The sequence below is a fragment of the Phyllostomus hastatus genome, unplaced genomic scaffold (genome assembly GCF_019186645.2).
Source record: "Phyllostomus hastatus isolate PE091 unplaced genomic scaffold, TTU_PhHast_1.1 phas_contig_58, whole genome shotgun sequence".
NCBI lineage: Eukaryota > Metazoa > Chordata > Mammalia > Chiroptera > Phyllostomidae > Phyllostomus > Phyllostomus hastatus.
This window is the reverse complement of record NW_025333916.1, coordinates 5,963,945-5,978,060: the sequence shown is the minus strand read 5'-3', so window position 1 is coordinate 5,978,060 and position 14,116 is coordinate 5,963,945. Positions and strand designations below refer to the sequence as shown.

General features: G+C 34.9%; 1 protein-coding gene across 6 annotated transcripts in view; it reads right to left on the bottom strand.

Annotated features, from left to right (window-relative positions):
- Positions 1–14,116, bottom strand: part of KIAA0825 (KIAA0825 ortholog) — a 398,694-nt gene that overhangs the window by 202,962 nt on the left and 181,616 nt on the right. For all 6 annotated transcript variants that reach the window (XM_045848391.1, XM_045848392.1, XM_045848393.1 and 3 more), the window contains 2 exons: positions 11,836–12,015; positions 3,269–3,493 (listed from right to left, as the gene is read on the bottom strand). In XM_045848391.1, the coding sequence (XP_045704347.1) occupies positions 3,269–3,493; positions 11,836–12,015 (405 nt within the window). The remainder of the gene's footprint in view (positions 1–3,268; positions 3,494–11,835; positions 12,016–14,116) is intronic.

Here is a 14,116-nt window from a genome sequence, read left to right as displayed (position 1 = left end):
GAAACATGTGAGCTTTTTCACTTTGTCATCGTTAGCTCTTCCTTGCATCCCCAGAGTTATTGGAGTATGTCTAGTCTGTGACTCCCCAGAATTTCAGTGTTAGTTTTAAACTACAGTTGATTTGTTGGTTTATAGGAATAAGTTGAAGCCACTGGTGTGTTTTGTGAAGCTTAATTTTGTTAAATGTAGATTCTGAAATGTACATGACAACCTTGATTCATTACTGTGTGCTAAAATCTAATGAAAGGCTGAGGTGCCCTATCTATCCCCTCCCCAACAATACTGCTCCCCAACACAGGGCTAGCTCACACACAGATCGACGGAGAATTCCAGTGATGATCTCCGTGTGAGAGTCTAGTAAAGTTGAATGTATTTCCTTTCTTTCTTTCTTCTCTCTTCACACATCACATAATTCTCTTGTATATACCTCAAGGTGTTTGTATACATTTGGAAAGTTACAATAGTCTTCAAGTACCAAGAGGAGATATATTATTTATAGTTTATCTCTGGCCTCAACCCAAGTGCCTGGGAGGTGGTAGTAATTCACTTAGTAAATATCTATTGAAAGAAAAAGTGACAATTTCTGGCATGTAAATTTTTTTAAAGATTTTATATATTTATTGAGAGGAGAAGGGAGGGAGAGAAACATCAATGTGTGGTTGCCTCTTGTACACCTCCTACCAAGGACTTGGCCTGTAATCCAGGCATGTGCCCTGACTGGGAATTGAACTGGCAGCCTTTTGGTTTTCAGTCCAGTGCTCAATCCACTGAGCCACACCAGCCAGGGCATGGCACGTAAATTTTTAAAAATATTTTGTGAGAGAGAGATTTGTTGTTCACTTAGTTAGGCATTCACTGGTTGATTCTTGTATGTGTCCTGACGAGGGATGAAACCCACAACCTTGGCATATCTGGATAATGCTCTAACCAACTGAGCTACCTGGCCGAGCAATATTATCTTTCCTTCTACACTGTAGTAAAAATAAAGGTTGAGCATTATCAGTCTAAAAGAGGACAGAAATGAAAAACAATGGTATTCTCCTATTGTCATATCCACCAGAGATGCACAAAATGCTTTATAAAGTTGCTTTTCTCCACCACTTAATTTTATATAATTATGTGAGTTGGCACCCCTTCATGGCTGTTTATTGTGGAAGTGTTGTATTTCAACTCTTAGTGATAATTTTACAAAGATTATTAAGGAAAACCACAAGACCTAGTCTTACCACAAAACAGAGCACCAGGGGAGTGTCCTACACACTGGTCAAAATGGTGGCTGGGCGAGGTTCTTAAATCAAGCACGCCAAGAGCTAGAAATACGTATAGGGCCCCAAGCATGTCAAGAGCTGGAAAGATAATTGGATGGGGTGGGGGAAAGCATTCCTCTCCCTATCCCTATAAGAACCTCTGGCTCAATCAGGAGGATTGAGATGGTCTTTGAGAGAGGAGTCCACCATTCTCCCAGGTTGTGCAGCACCTGAATAAACTTCTTTCTTTTGCACCAGCACCTGCCTCATAAGTCTGTCATTTGTTGATGGCAGGTAGCTCATCTGCAGGTTTTTTGCCTGGTAGTGCTAATATGTAGAAAGTAAGCTCTTTTTTTGGAACTAGAGACTCTGAAATGTTACAGAAGAATTCCAAAATGCTTTTATAAAGCAATATTGTTCATGAATAGAAAACTTGAAAGCCACAAGCAGAATAGTGCTACCTCTATGACATGATATGTTAACTATAGATCATGCCTCCTGAATTGCTCAAAATCTATGAAATACCCAAAAGCTAGAATGAAGAGTGATGGCAACAACTCAGATAAGGAAGAACTTAAGTAATGAAAAGCTGACAGTTTCCAACTTCAATTAAATGGCTTTACTAGATTCAAAGGCAGTTTAATAAGGATTGGACAGAATTAAAACATTACTGTGAAAGGTCACAGGTAATTGATTTGAGTTTGTAATACCAGGCTGCTGGATAAGAGCCACACTATTTAGGATCTTCATGAAGAAGGATGAAAGAACGGCTAGTCCCTTTGATTGACTTCAGTGAGTTGCACTGGAGCATTTTACTGTTCACAGTTCCTTTAGAATTAGTAAATATATACACAAACACACACACAAACACATTGCTTTTAATCGATGGATATATTGCTGTTTGGTTGTTCAGGAAATGAACAAAAGACTGGAGCTAAAGACCTCAAGTGCTTGCTGTTTGCCCACTGACCAGATAACTGGAACTACCTGCATTATCTACGCAGCATGGGGGTGTTAATTTTTACCTAAAGTTGCCTCTTTTTGGAAATAACAAGTGTGTTTTTTAAAGTCTGTTTTTTTTCTCAATATACATTTAAAGGTTTTTAAATTGTTTACTGTCTAATCAAGTTGAGATTTTTTAAGAAGCTCATTTTAAATTTGTAATAAAAGTTTACAACTTGATTTTTTTTCAAAAAAGCCAATAAATGGCAAGCACCTGTTAATAAATGTTTTAAATAATTGTCAAAAAAGGATGACTATGAAAAGGAAAAGTTTGATTTTAAAAATCCTAAAGGTTTATGAATACAGAGAGGTACATAATACACATGCAAAGGAATCTTGTGAACTTCTCAGAAAGTAGGAACATCTAGGCAGAAACAAACATTCAAATGAAGACTTGATTAACAAAGTAAGTGAATATTGCAAGTAACTGCTGGCTCTTGGTAGATACCAAGTGTATTGGTATGTACTGCCTTGGGCAGGAACAATGCAATAAATTCAGAACCGTACCAATTAGAGGAAAAATACTTTGTCAGAAAAATGTGTGGTTACTAAATTGGGTGCTATTTTTGACCTAAAAGCCACAGATATGGGTGTGTTAACAAGAGAAAACAAAGTTATAATTGGTTATAATTGGTCATTTAGGGGGAAAAGTTTAAGGAAAGAATAATTAAACCAAATATAACAGCAATCTTCTTGAGAATATGAATTTTAGATTACTCAATAGATTTAAAGAAAATTAGTCAAAATCATGTGAATAATCTGTGAAGACTAACATGAACACAACATGTTACAGAAAATTCAGAATCGGCAGTTAAAGAAAATGACCATTTGAGTCATTTTTATTTCTAGTTTCCTTGATTATATGACTCATAGTAAAGAAAATAATGGGTTCCAAATATACATGGTAAAAATAAGACTAATATTGTTTGCAAGTCTTATTATTTTTAGCATTTTACTTGATCTCATATCCTAGAAAATTGCTTCTTCAGGGACGCTTCTTTACAGAAAAACAGATATACCTTTGCTTGATTCTTTCCTTTTCATTTCTTTGGGAATATAATTCCATTCTTTGGGAATGCTCTCGCGCAAACGTTCAGGAACACCAGGCTTGTTTAGGCTTGTCTCACTGTATCTCCCAGAGGTCATCACAGATATTATCTGCTCTACAATGTCCTTGACAGCGTCGGTCAGTGCCAATCTCAAGCATCGGATGACCTCTAGCTCGGAGTCCATGCACGTTGAAACTTCAAAATCAGACAGCATATTACAGTTAGCAGAATCTGGCAAAATTTTGTGTTGAACACAAAATTTCAGTTGGGAACACACTTTCTTAATGATCTAGTGTAAAGCTATAGGAAAGGAGAGTGGCTTTAAACTAGAAATCATATAACTGATAAACAGTTCATAATCATTTAAAAAATTCTTCTTGATAATAAAGGGAATGGAAATTAACCCTGAAAAAGTATATTTGCTAGTAGTTTGGAACTCTACTGGTAAAAATATAAATCATGTGACCTTCACAGATGACAATTTAGCAATAATATCAAAAGCCCTAACATTTTACTTACCTGTTTATCTACTTATCCTTCTCTAAGACTTTATCCTAAGAAATGTATTATGGTTATATAAAAGACATAAAAATTGGAAATAATCTAAATGTCGAATAATTGGTAATTTGTTTAATTAACCAAGGTATATTCATCTATACAATAAAGCCATATATTGTTTAGGATAAAAATAAAACTGGGTTGAAAGAGTACGACATGCAATTTTATTAAAAAATACATATCTACATGCACAGATAAAAAAGTTAAAAGATAAACTCTACAGTGTTAATGATGATTTTCCTTTTCCTTTACTTCTTTTAATTTTTCTGGCTGCCTTTCCGCCCTCTCTCCCTCTAGATCTGCCTTTTCCCCTTCCATCTTTCTTCCAGCCTGCCCTATTTTTGATTATTTCTATTACTCACTATGATATTGTGTGATAAATGCAATACAAGTTTTTAAAAAGTAACTGCAACATTTTGGGGCCACCACTTAAATCAGGATACAAAAGTATGTATATGCTTTTTTTCTCCTTCAAATTTCAATGTGACATTTCTCAAGTTACTCAAGCCATTGTTAAAATGACCATGGTGAAGAGGACCATGGTAATATCAAATAGTGAGAGTTTCTAATTTTTTTTAACATGGCACAATCATCAGTTAGGTAAGCTGTCTGTCTTTTTAATGATGTTTCAAGTCTTTAATTCATTGAAAGGAATAAAGAACCCTTCTTCCTGTATTAATAATTAATATTCATTTTGGTTCAACTCTTTGGAGTCATGCATTAAAATCATCTCAGGTATCTAAAAATTCTAGAAATTCAGAAGTTCTATTTCTTATTGTTAAAAGAGTGTATTTATTTCTTTTAAAATAAAATCAAGATACTAAAAATAGGAGAAAATAATGGCTCTATCTCAAATAATTACTTAAAATTTATAGAAATTAATTTGTGTATAATATCTGGCACATAGTAGGCATTATGCATATATTTGCTATTATTGCCTAAGATAAGAGTTTTCTTAAAATGTTGTAATATTGGGCTGCATAATATTCTCTTGATTCAGGGTCTAAAACATCTTGAGTATGAGATAACTATGGGGAGGATTAAGCAATAGCTACAGATGCCAATGGTAGAAATAAGATACAGATTTTTTTAAAGGAGAAATTGGAGAAGAGAGAATAGAAAAAAGAGAACCAGTGACAAGAACTTCTCATTTCTAACTGTGCATATAAAGAGCCTGGAAGTCGCTATTGTATCCTAACAACAAATAAAAAGCTAAACAAATGGACACAAAAAAAAAAAAAACTCTTCTCGAAAATGTAAGAGAAGTAAAGACAAGGAAAAAAGAACAGACAGGCAAATACAGGGAGTCATGGCTCACTGGAGCAAAGGGTGGAGCAGAAGCTACCATGAGAAGCAGCGCCAAGATGGGAAAATCTCAACTGTAATTGATGAATTGCTGGAGGTTCAGTGCAGACAAGTTGTAGGTTAAAACTTCAGAAATACCTGACATGGCGGTTGGAGCTTCTACACTTTTATGAATTTTACCTCCAGGAGTTCCACTAGTTTCCCCCAGTAAATTTCAGAGAAAAATCCCTTAGTGCTTCCAGCATGGGGAGGAAAAAAAAAAAACACTTTGAAATAGGCTGGAGCACTCTGTTCTTCTGAAGGCCTACCCTCAGGAGAAACTATTAAAACAGAGCCTAACCCAGTGAAGTTTTCAGAGCCTAGGTGAAGAGAAATGCCTATTCTAGCCATACTTTCCTATTTCAGACAGAAGGAAAAAACTGGGAAACATTTGTGAGGTATACTATCCAGAGGCACAGGCTCACTAAAAAATTGAGACCTAATCATAGGACGATAAATAGCTTACCCTCCCCCCAACACCTCTCTACTATATTACTAAAGACCTATTTAGAGCAGTTCCTTTTACCAGTATATCATGTCTAGCTTTAAAAAAAAAAAGAAAGAAATTATAAGACATACTAAGAGGCAAAACACAAAATTTGAAAGAAAGAGCAAGCATTAGAAACAGATATAGCAAAGATGGTAGAATGATCAGACCAGGAATTTAAAACAGCTATGATTAATATGATAAATGTATAAATGGATAAAATAGATAGCATGACAGAACAAATGGGCAATGTAAATAGAGAGATGAAAGTCCTAAGAAATCCCACCCCCCAAACACTATACATCAAAAGCAATGTAACAAAAATGAACAGCTTATTAGTAAACTGAACATGGCTGATTGAAGAATATTTGAGCTTCAGGGTGTCTCAATAGAAACCTCCAAAACGGAAAAGCAAAGAGAACAAAGACTAGAAAAAAGAAACCAGAACAGACTATGAAAGGACTATGGGACAACTATAAAAAGTGTAACATACATATGATGGGAATACTGGAGAGAAAAGAGAGAGAAAATAAAACCAGGAGAAATATTTAAAACAACAATGAAAAAGAATTTTTCCCAAATTAATATTGACAAACCACAGACCCAGAAAGTTAAAAGAACACAAAGAGGATAAATACTTTAAAAAATTATACCTAGGCATATTATCTTCAAACTCTTGGAAAATCAAACATAAAGAAAAAGTCCTGAAAGAAGCCATATGGTAAAACACATCTTACATTTAGAGAAACACAGAGAAAAATCATATTTGACTTCTCAGAAACAATGCTATTAAGAAAAGAGTAAAGTAAAATTCAGAGTGTTGAAAGAAAAATAATCAACCTAGAATTCTATATCCTGCAAAATTATCCTTCAAAAGTAAAGAGAAATAAATATTTTGTTAAAGAAACAAAAATTGAGAAGATCTGACACCAGTGAATTGCCTTGCAAGAAATGTTCAAAGATATTTTTTAGAGAGAAAGAAAATAATATAAATCAAAAACTCAGACCTACATAAAGAAAGAGCATTGAAGAAAAATAAGTGAAGGTAAAATTAAAACTTTTTTCTTATTCATAATTGATCTAACAGGTAAGTTTGTTCAAAATAATAATACCAACAATGTATTAACTCATGCATATATTATATATGCATATATATGAGTATGCTTCTGTGTTTTTATTTATAAGTGAAATGAATAATAGCAATGGCACAAAAGGGAGAAATTAGAATTATTTTGTTATTATAAGATACACAATTGTGAGGTATTAGTATTTGAAAGTGAACTTGGGTCCTGGGCAGTGTGGCTCAGTTGGTTGGAGCATCATCCCAATCCCTCATCAGGGCCCATGCCTAGGTTGTGGGTTATATGGGAGGCAAACGATGGATGTTTCTCTCTGACATCAATGTTTCTTTCTCTCTCTTTCTCTGTCTCTCTTCCTTTTTCTCTCTCAAAAAACAAAAACCATATTTAAAAAAGAAAGTGAACTTGGATTAATTTCTCTATAACACTCTCTCTATATATGCTGCAAAGTCTAGGGCATCTACTTTAAAGAGTTAAAAAAAAGAAATATAACTGATATGACAAGAAAAGACAAAAAATAAAATCATATAAAATGCTTAGTTAAAACCAACAAAAGTGAAGTCAGACTTCTGGCTGAAATGGAGGCATAGGTAGATACACTTTGCCACCTAGCACAACCAAAAGAAAGACAACAACCAATTAAACAAAAAATAACCAGAATTGCCAGAAAATCAAACTGTATGGAAGTCCAACAACCAAGGAGTTAAAGAAGAAATATTCATCCAGATCAGTAGGAGGGGTAGAGACAGGCAGCCACGATGGAGAGAACTTGTGGCAAGGCGGTGGCTGGAGGACTGGGGTCGGGGAGGCAGCAGCTGGCAGAGCAGGCAATACCACATTTGCATGTGGATTAACCAGGAGGAACAACTGGAGAGTGAGACAGACTGTGCAACCCAGGGCTCCAACGTGGGGAAATAAAGCCTCAAAACCTCTGACTGAAAAAACCTGTGGGGGTTGTGGTGGCAGGAGAAATTCCTGGCCTCACCAGAGAGTTCACTGGAGACCCACAGGGTCATAGAACGTACACAAAACCACCACCTGGGAATCAGCACCAGAAGGGCCCAATGTGCTTGTAGGTAGTGGTGGAAGTGACCAAAAGCCAGCCAAGAGCTGAGGCAAGAAGCATTGCTCTCTCTCTGACCCCTCCCACACATACAGTGCCATAATGCAGGAAAGTGGTTGCCCTGCCTTGGCAAATTCATAAGGCTCTGACCCTTACAACATAACAGGGGTGCCAAGAGAAAAAAAAATGGCCCAAATGGAAGAACAGATCAAAGCTCCAAAAACAGAACTGAGCAATGAAGAAATAGCCACTCTCTCAGATGCAGACTTCAAAACACTAGTAATCAGGATGCTTACAGAAAGGGTTGGGTATGGTCCTAAAATAGAGGAAAAAGTGAAGGCTATGCAAAGTGAAATAAAGAAAAATATAGGGAACCAACAATGAAGTGAAGGAAACCTGGACTCAAATCAACAATTTGGAGCAGAAAGAAGAAATAAACATCCAACCAGAACAGAATGAAGAAACAAGAATTCAAAAAAAGTGAGGAGAGGCTTAGGAACCTCTGAGACAACTTTAAATGTCCCAACATTTGAACCATAGGGGTGCCAGAAGGAGAAGAGGAAGAGCAAGAAATTGAAAACTTATTTGAAAAAAAAACAATGAAAGGAAATTTCCCCAATCTGGCAAAGGAAATAGTCTTCCAGGAAGTCCAAGAAGCTCAGAGCATCCCAAAGAAGTTGGACCGAAGGAAGCACACACAAAGACACATCATAATTACATTGCCCAAGATGAAAGATAAGGAGAGAATCTTAGAAGCAGCAAGAGAAAAGGAGACAGTTACCCACATAGGAGTTCCCATAAGACTATCAGCTGATTTCTCAAAAGGAACCTTCCAAGCAAGAAGGGCCTGGAAAGCCGTATTCAAAGTCACGAAGGGCAAAGACCTACATCTAAGATTACTCTATCCAGCAAAGCTATCATTTAGAATGGAAGGGCAGATAAAGTACTTTTCAGATAAGGCCAAGTTAAAGGAGTTCATCATCACCAAGCCATTATTACATGAAATGTTAAAGGGAGTTGTCTAAGAAAAAGAAGATGATTAAAAATATGAACAGTAAAATGACAACAAACTCACAACTATTGACAACTGAACCTAAACAAAAACAAAAACACAAACTAAGCAAACTACTAGAATAGGAACAGAATCACAGAAATGGAAATCACATGGAGGGTTTTCCACGGTGAGCGGTTGGGGAGAGAATGGGGAAAGAGGTACAGCAAGTAAGAAGCATAAATTGTAGGTACAAAATAGACCGGGGAAGGTTAAGAATAGTATAGGAAATGGAGAAGCCAAAGAACTGATATGCACAGCCCATGGACACGAACTAAGGGGGTGGGTAGATACTGGTAGGATGTGAGGCATGCAGGGCAGAGGGGAATAAAGGAAGAAAAAAAGGGAGGCAACTGTAATAGCACAATCAATAAAATATATTTTTTAAAAAAGGAAGAAAAATATTCACTAGATAGTCTGAATAGCAATTTAGAAACTGAAGAAGAAATGACCACTGAATTGACATAATAGGAAGTATCCAAGTCAAAACACAAAGAAAAAGAAGTCTATAAAAACAGAAAACAAACAACAATAACAAAAAAACATCCAAAAAGAATACAGCTTCAGTGGTATGTGGAAAATACCAAAAGGTCTAGTATTCTCGAAATGGGACTCACAGAAAAACAGTGGTGGTTGAGGGGACAAAAGATAAACTATCCCAAGAAAGAATGGCTGAAATGTTTCCAAACACGACAAAAACTAAACATCCTCAGAACCAAGCAGCTCAGCAAACCCTAAGCAGAGTTAATACAAAGAAAAGTAAAATAAAGTACAATGATATCAGATTGTTGGAAAGTAGTGATAAAGGTGCAAATATTAAAAATCAACCACAAAAATAAGACACATTATATAAAAGGCATCTTATTATTAACTGATATATCATCAGGAACAATACAAGCCAGAAGATAATAGAATATCTTTAAAGTGCTAAATGAAAAAGGAAAAGAAAAATAACTCTGAACACAGAATTCTATATCTAATAAAAATATTTCAAATATAAAGGCTAAGTACTTATTTCATGCAATTAAAAGCTAAAATAAAGTGATGGCAGATGATTCATAGTATAAGAAATATTAAAGGAAGTGTTTCACATAGAAAGAGAATTATACCTGTTAGAAACTCAGATCTACACCAATAAGAGTACCAGAAATGCTAAATATATGGATAAATGTAAAAGACTTACTTTTCATTTTCTATTTCTTTAAAATATAATTGACTGAAACAAAAATAAAACAATGAATTGTGGGGTTTATAACATTAAACCCCATGCCTGGCAACCCTAGCATAAAAGATAGGTGGGAATAAATAGAAATATTTCATTATAAAGTTCTCATATGTGAAGTTCTATAATATTACTAAAAGGTTAACTGATGATTTAAAGATATATATTGTAAACTCTGGAGCAACCACACACACACACACACACACACACCAGTAAACACAACTCATATAAAGACCAAGGACATTTCACCAATTTGAAGTTTTGGCCCCTTGAGACTCCCTACACAATTTGGGTTCTATAAATATGTGCAATACCTGTCTAAAGAAACTTGTCTGACCTTATGGAGGAGGATTTACTCAAAGTCTAGAGAGAAGACTAGTTAGGATTGAATAGTAGTTTTGCTTTCTCATGCCGGCACCTGAACTCCACTGATATTTTCTAAGTAATTTTCAGGACTGTTTTGTGCTGAGTGTCAAAAGGTTCAAGAACTTAAGAGTTGAAGGATAAAATAATGGTTGAAGCATTTGAGTCACCAATTCTTTACAATCTTGTGAGAGAATTCAGCTCTTATTTCACCAGAAGCAACTAAAACCAGTAGGGGCTAAAGGGGCTTTCAGAATTGTTTTTCTTTCAGTCCAGTCAAGTCCACATCAGAAGTAATTCATTATAATTAGCTAGAAAATTACCCCCCGTTGGTTAAAGGGGGAGCAATGAAAGAATGCATGAAAACTGTGAGATATAACTTTAAAAGGAGATAATCATTACAGAATCTTTATGTGACAGATTCAGATTTTTGAAATCATTACATAGCTATCTATTGCTATTTTGCAGAGATAATAAAATGTAATATGACTTTAAAATAGATAAAAAGATATTTGAGTCGAGTCTAAAGGATAGCCAAAAGAGTGAAACCATGATTGTGATCCAGTTAGAGTTTTAAAATATGGATCCTAGAAAATATTTTATGGAAATGGCAGTTCCAAAACAGTGTAGGAGATAGCTTATAGGTTGAAAGCCTAGTGTAAATGATGTAAATGGTTAATGGACTAACAGGAAACCACTAACTTCTCATCCTTTGTTTTCTCAAGATATTAAATACGGAGATTTAAAGGTAGGGAAACAATGCGAGAATCTTTGTAACTCGCCCTGAAGGTGGGGCAACCCATGAGCACTTCCCATTCAGATAGGTAACCTGCTCTGTCTTTAACATCTGCTCAAGAACAATACACAGGGAGAAACATACAGTCCCCAAGGGAATGACGCCTTGTAGAGAGAGGCACCGTGGCCACCATAACAAATACCTTTTGCATTTGAAGAAAATTGACTAGTAGTTTTGTCTATCAGTTCATTGAATAAATGCACCCAAGAATCACAAAATATTTTTTTACATCTTACTAATGCCTTTATGTTCAATAGCAAACATAATCGCTGGGAAATAGTAAGTTAATTTTTTAAGAGAGTATATTTCCTAATAATAATAAAGAAAAGCTGAATTACATAATTTTTCCCCCTCAACCCCCTTGTCACCTCATTTGTCCCAAGTATACTAAATTTTGACAGGAACTAATGGCTAATGACTTTCAAAAGGAGATTTTATAGTAAGAAAATGTAAGATAAACTTTTACAAATAACAGACTCTGCCAAACTGATATTGATAAAACTTTTAAAACACATTTAATGGTACATTTAGTTATCTTTAAAATGCTTCTTTTAAAATTATAAATTTCTCATACCTGGAATGTTATATAAAAAGTTCCATAATTGTTCTTCTTCCATGTAGCTCACAAAAACATTTCCAAATATTTGTGGAGAAAAACTGCAATAGTATAGTACTTTAAAGATAGCTTCCACCAAGCTAGATACTTGGCTCATATTATTTTCTGTATCAGAACTTTGTTCTTGAAAGGTGCATTCTTAAAAAGAATAAAAATGATTTAGTAAGATAAGTATCAGTAATGTGATTAAATTCATATCACTCACCCTGGCATAATGCTGTAAAAATGTATTTGATTAATAATAAGAGAAAAGCCACATTCTTTGAGACCAATGGCCTGTCTAACCCAATCTTTTATCTGAGATATACATGGATATATGTAGAAGAAAGACTGTGAGAAAGACCACAATGACATCACTTCAAAGAACAATGCTAGTTTCCTTCTATGTTAAAATGTTTTACTGTTTAAGAAAACTTTTTGATTTCTTTTTCATTTAAAAGTAATATACATTCATCCTAGAAATCATAAAAAATCTAAGGAAACTAAATTTGTACCAAATCCTACCAATATGTGATATTCACTACATTTGATGCAGTATTTTATTCGTATTACATGCAAATATACATAAATGAATACAGGTATGTATAACTTAATCCCAAATACAATTATTCTTTATATACCCCTTTGTTATCTAAAATCTATTTAAAGCTAGTTGAATCTTTGTATCCCTCTTCGGGATTTATGTTCTGAGCACTACTAAACCCTTTATTTAGAACATAAATTTCATGGAAAATTCACATTTATAGTGTTCTCAGAATTATGCTACCAACTCTACAAATACATTTACATGTGTTTTCAAACCCATAGGTCCTGTCATTTCAGAATTAAGAGGTTTATCAATTGGTTTCTTCATAAACCTATTGTAGGAATTCCCACAAAGATGTAGCCATTTTAATTGCTCTTTTCAGCTTCCCTCTGGCTCCATTAGGATTTCTTCAAAGATTAGTGATCAGAAATTCCTATACTGTTGTATCTATAAGTTTGACAGAAAAAAATGGAATAATTTCTAATTTGTTTGGTTAATTAGCATATGTCCAGTATCATAATATGTAAAAATGTTCATTGAATTGAAAATAATAACTCTCATATCTTATCTCATATTTTAAATATCATAAACAAATATAATGTAGATTATTTTGGAATGAGTTCAGATTTTTCTTCCTCATTTAGAAGCTCATCACTTTATGTTTCTTCTTGATAACTTTATTTCTCTGATTTGATTTTCATGCTCTAGAACTCAATGCTAACTGCAAACTAAGAAATAGCACCATAGACTTTATGTAGAGGAAATTTATTGCTTTTGTTTTCCAATAACCATTCTCTCTCTCTTTTTAAACAAGTTAGTTTAAGCAAGCTCTCCTTGCCTCCATTCTCAGCCCTCCTCTGCCCCCCACCCACTCCACACACACTCTGTTCATTTGGTTGGATGAAGCCGATTACATCATCTGGGGTGGGCACATGACCAAGTATTGGCCAGTCAGTGCATGACACCCCCAATAGCCCCTATTAATAGTTCAGGGATATGTGGGTAACCAATGAGAATATCCCTCAGGGTTTTTGCCAAACTATTGGTAAAGTGGTCTCGTTGAACTGGGCTTGCTAAGCTGGAAGTTACTGATGACCATTCTGGGAAGAACTTGACTGAGAACAAATCCTGTACAGTAAGAAGCTACAAGAGATGGAGAGAACACTACTGATGAGATATCACTGTTTGAGAACCTGAATTTAGCAATGCCTGTATATTTATATTAGCTGAGCTGATAAATTTTCCTGTTCGGTTAAACCAGGTTAATTTCTGTCACTTGCTATCTCAAGAGTCATGACATTTTCATAAGGTATAAAAGGTTAAATGACAAAGAGTAATAGTCTGGGCATTCATAATTTCATTTTTCTTATCTAGGCTCTGCAGTTCTCCCTGCCTTTCCCTCCCTGCAATTCATCTTACATACAATTATCAGTTATCATTCGTGGCATTCCCCTATATCCTGTCCCTCCACTTTGTTGGAAATTCCTTGCCTAACAATCAATTTCCATAATCTTTTGCCAAATTATATTTCAATCTCTAGACATCCATTTCACCCAGACATCCATTTCACCCAGACTAGTTTCCTTGCTTTCCTTGCAAATATCCTTTCCCATTTCCTTTTGTTTATGCCATTTTACTAGTCTAGAACATTCCCCTCCAACAATATTCCCATGATTCAATTAATTAATTGATGAATGTGGCAGCAGTCATTAC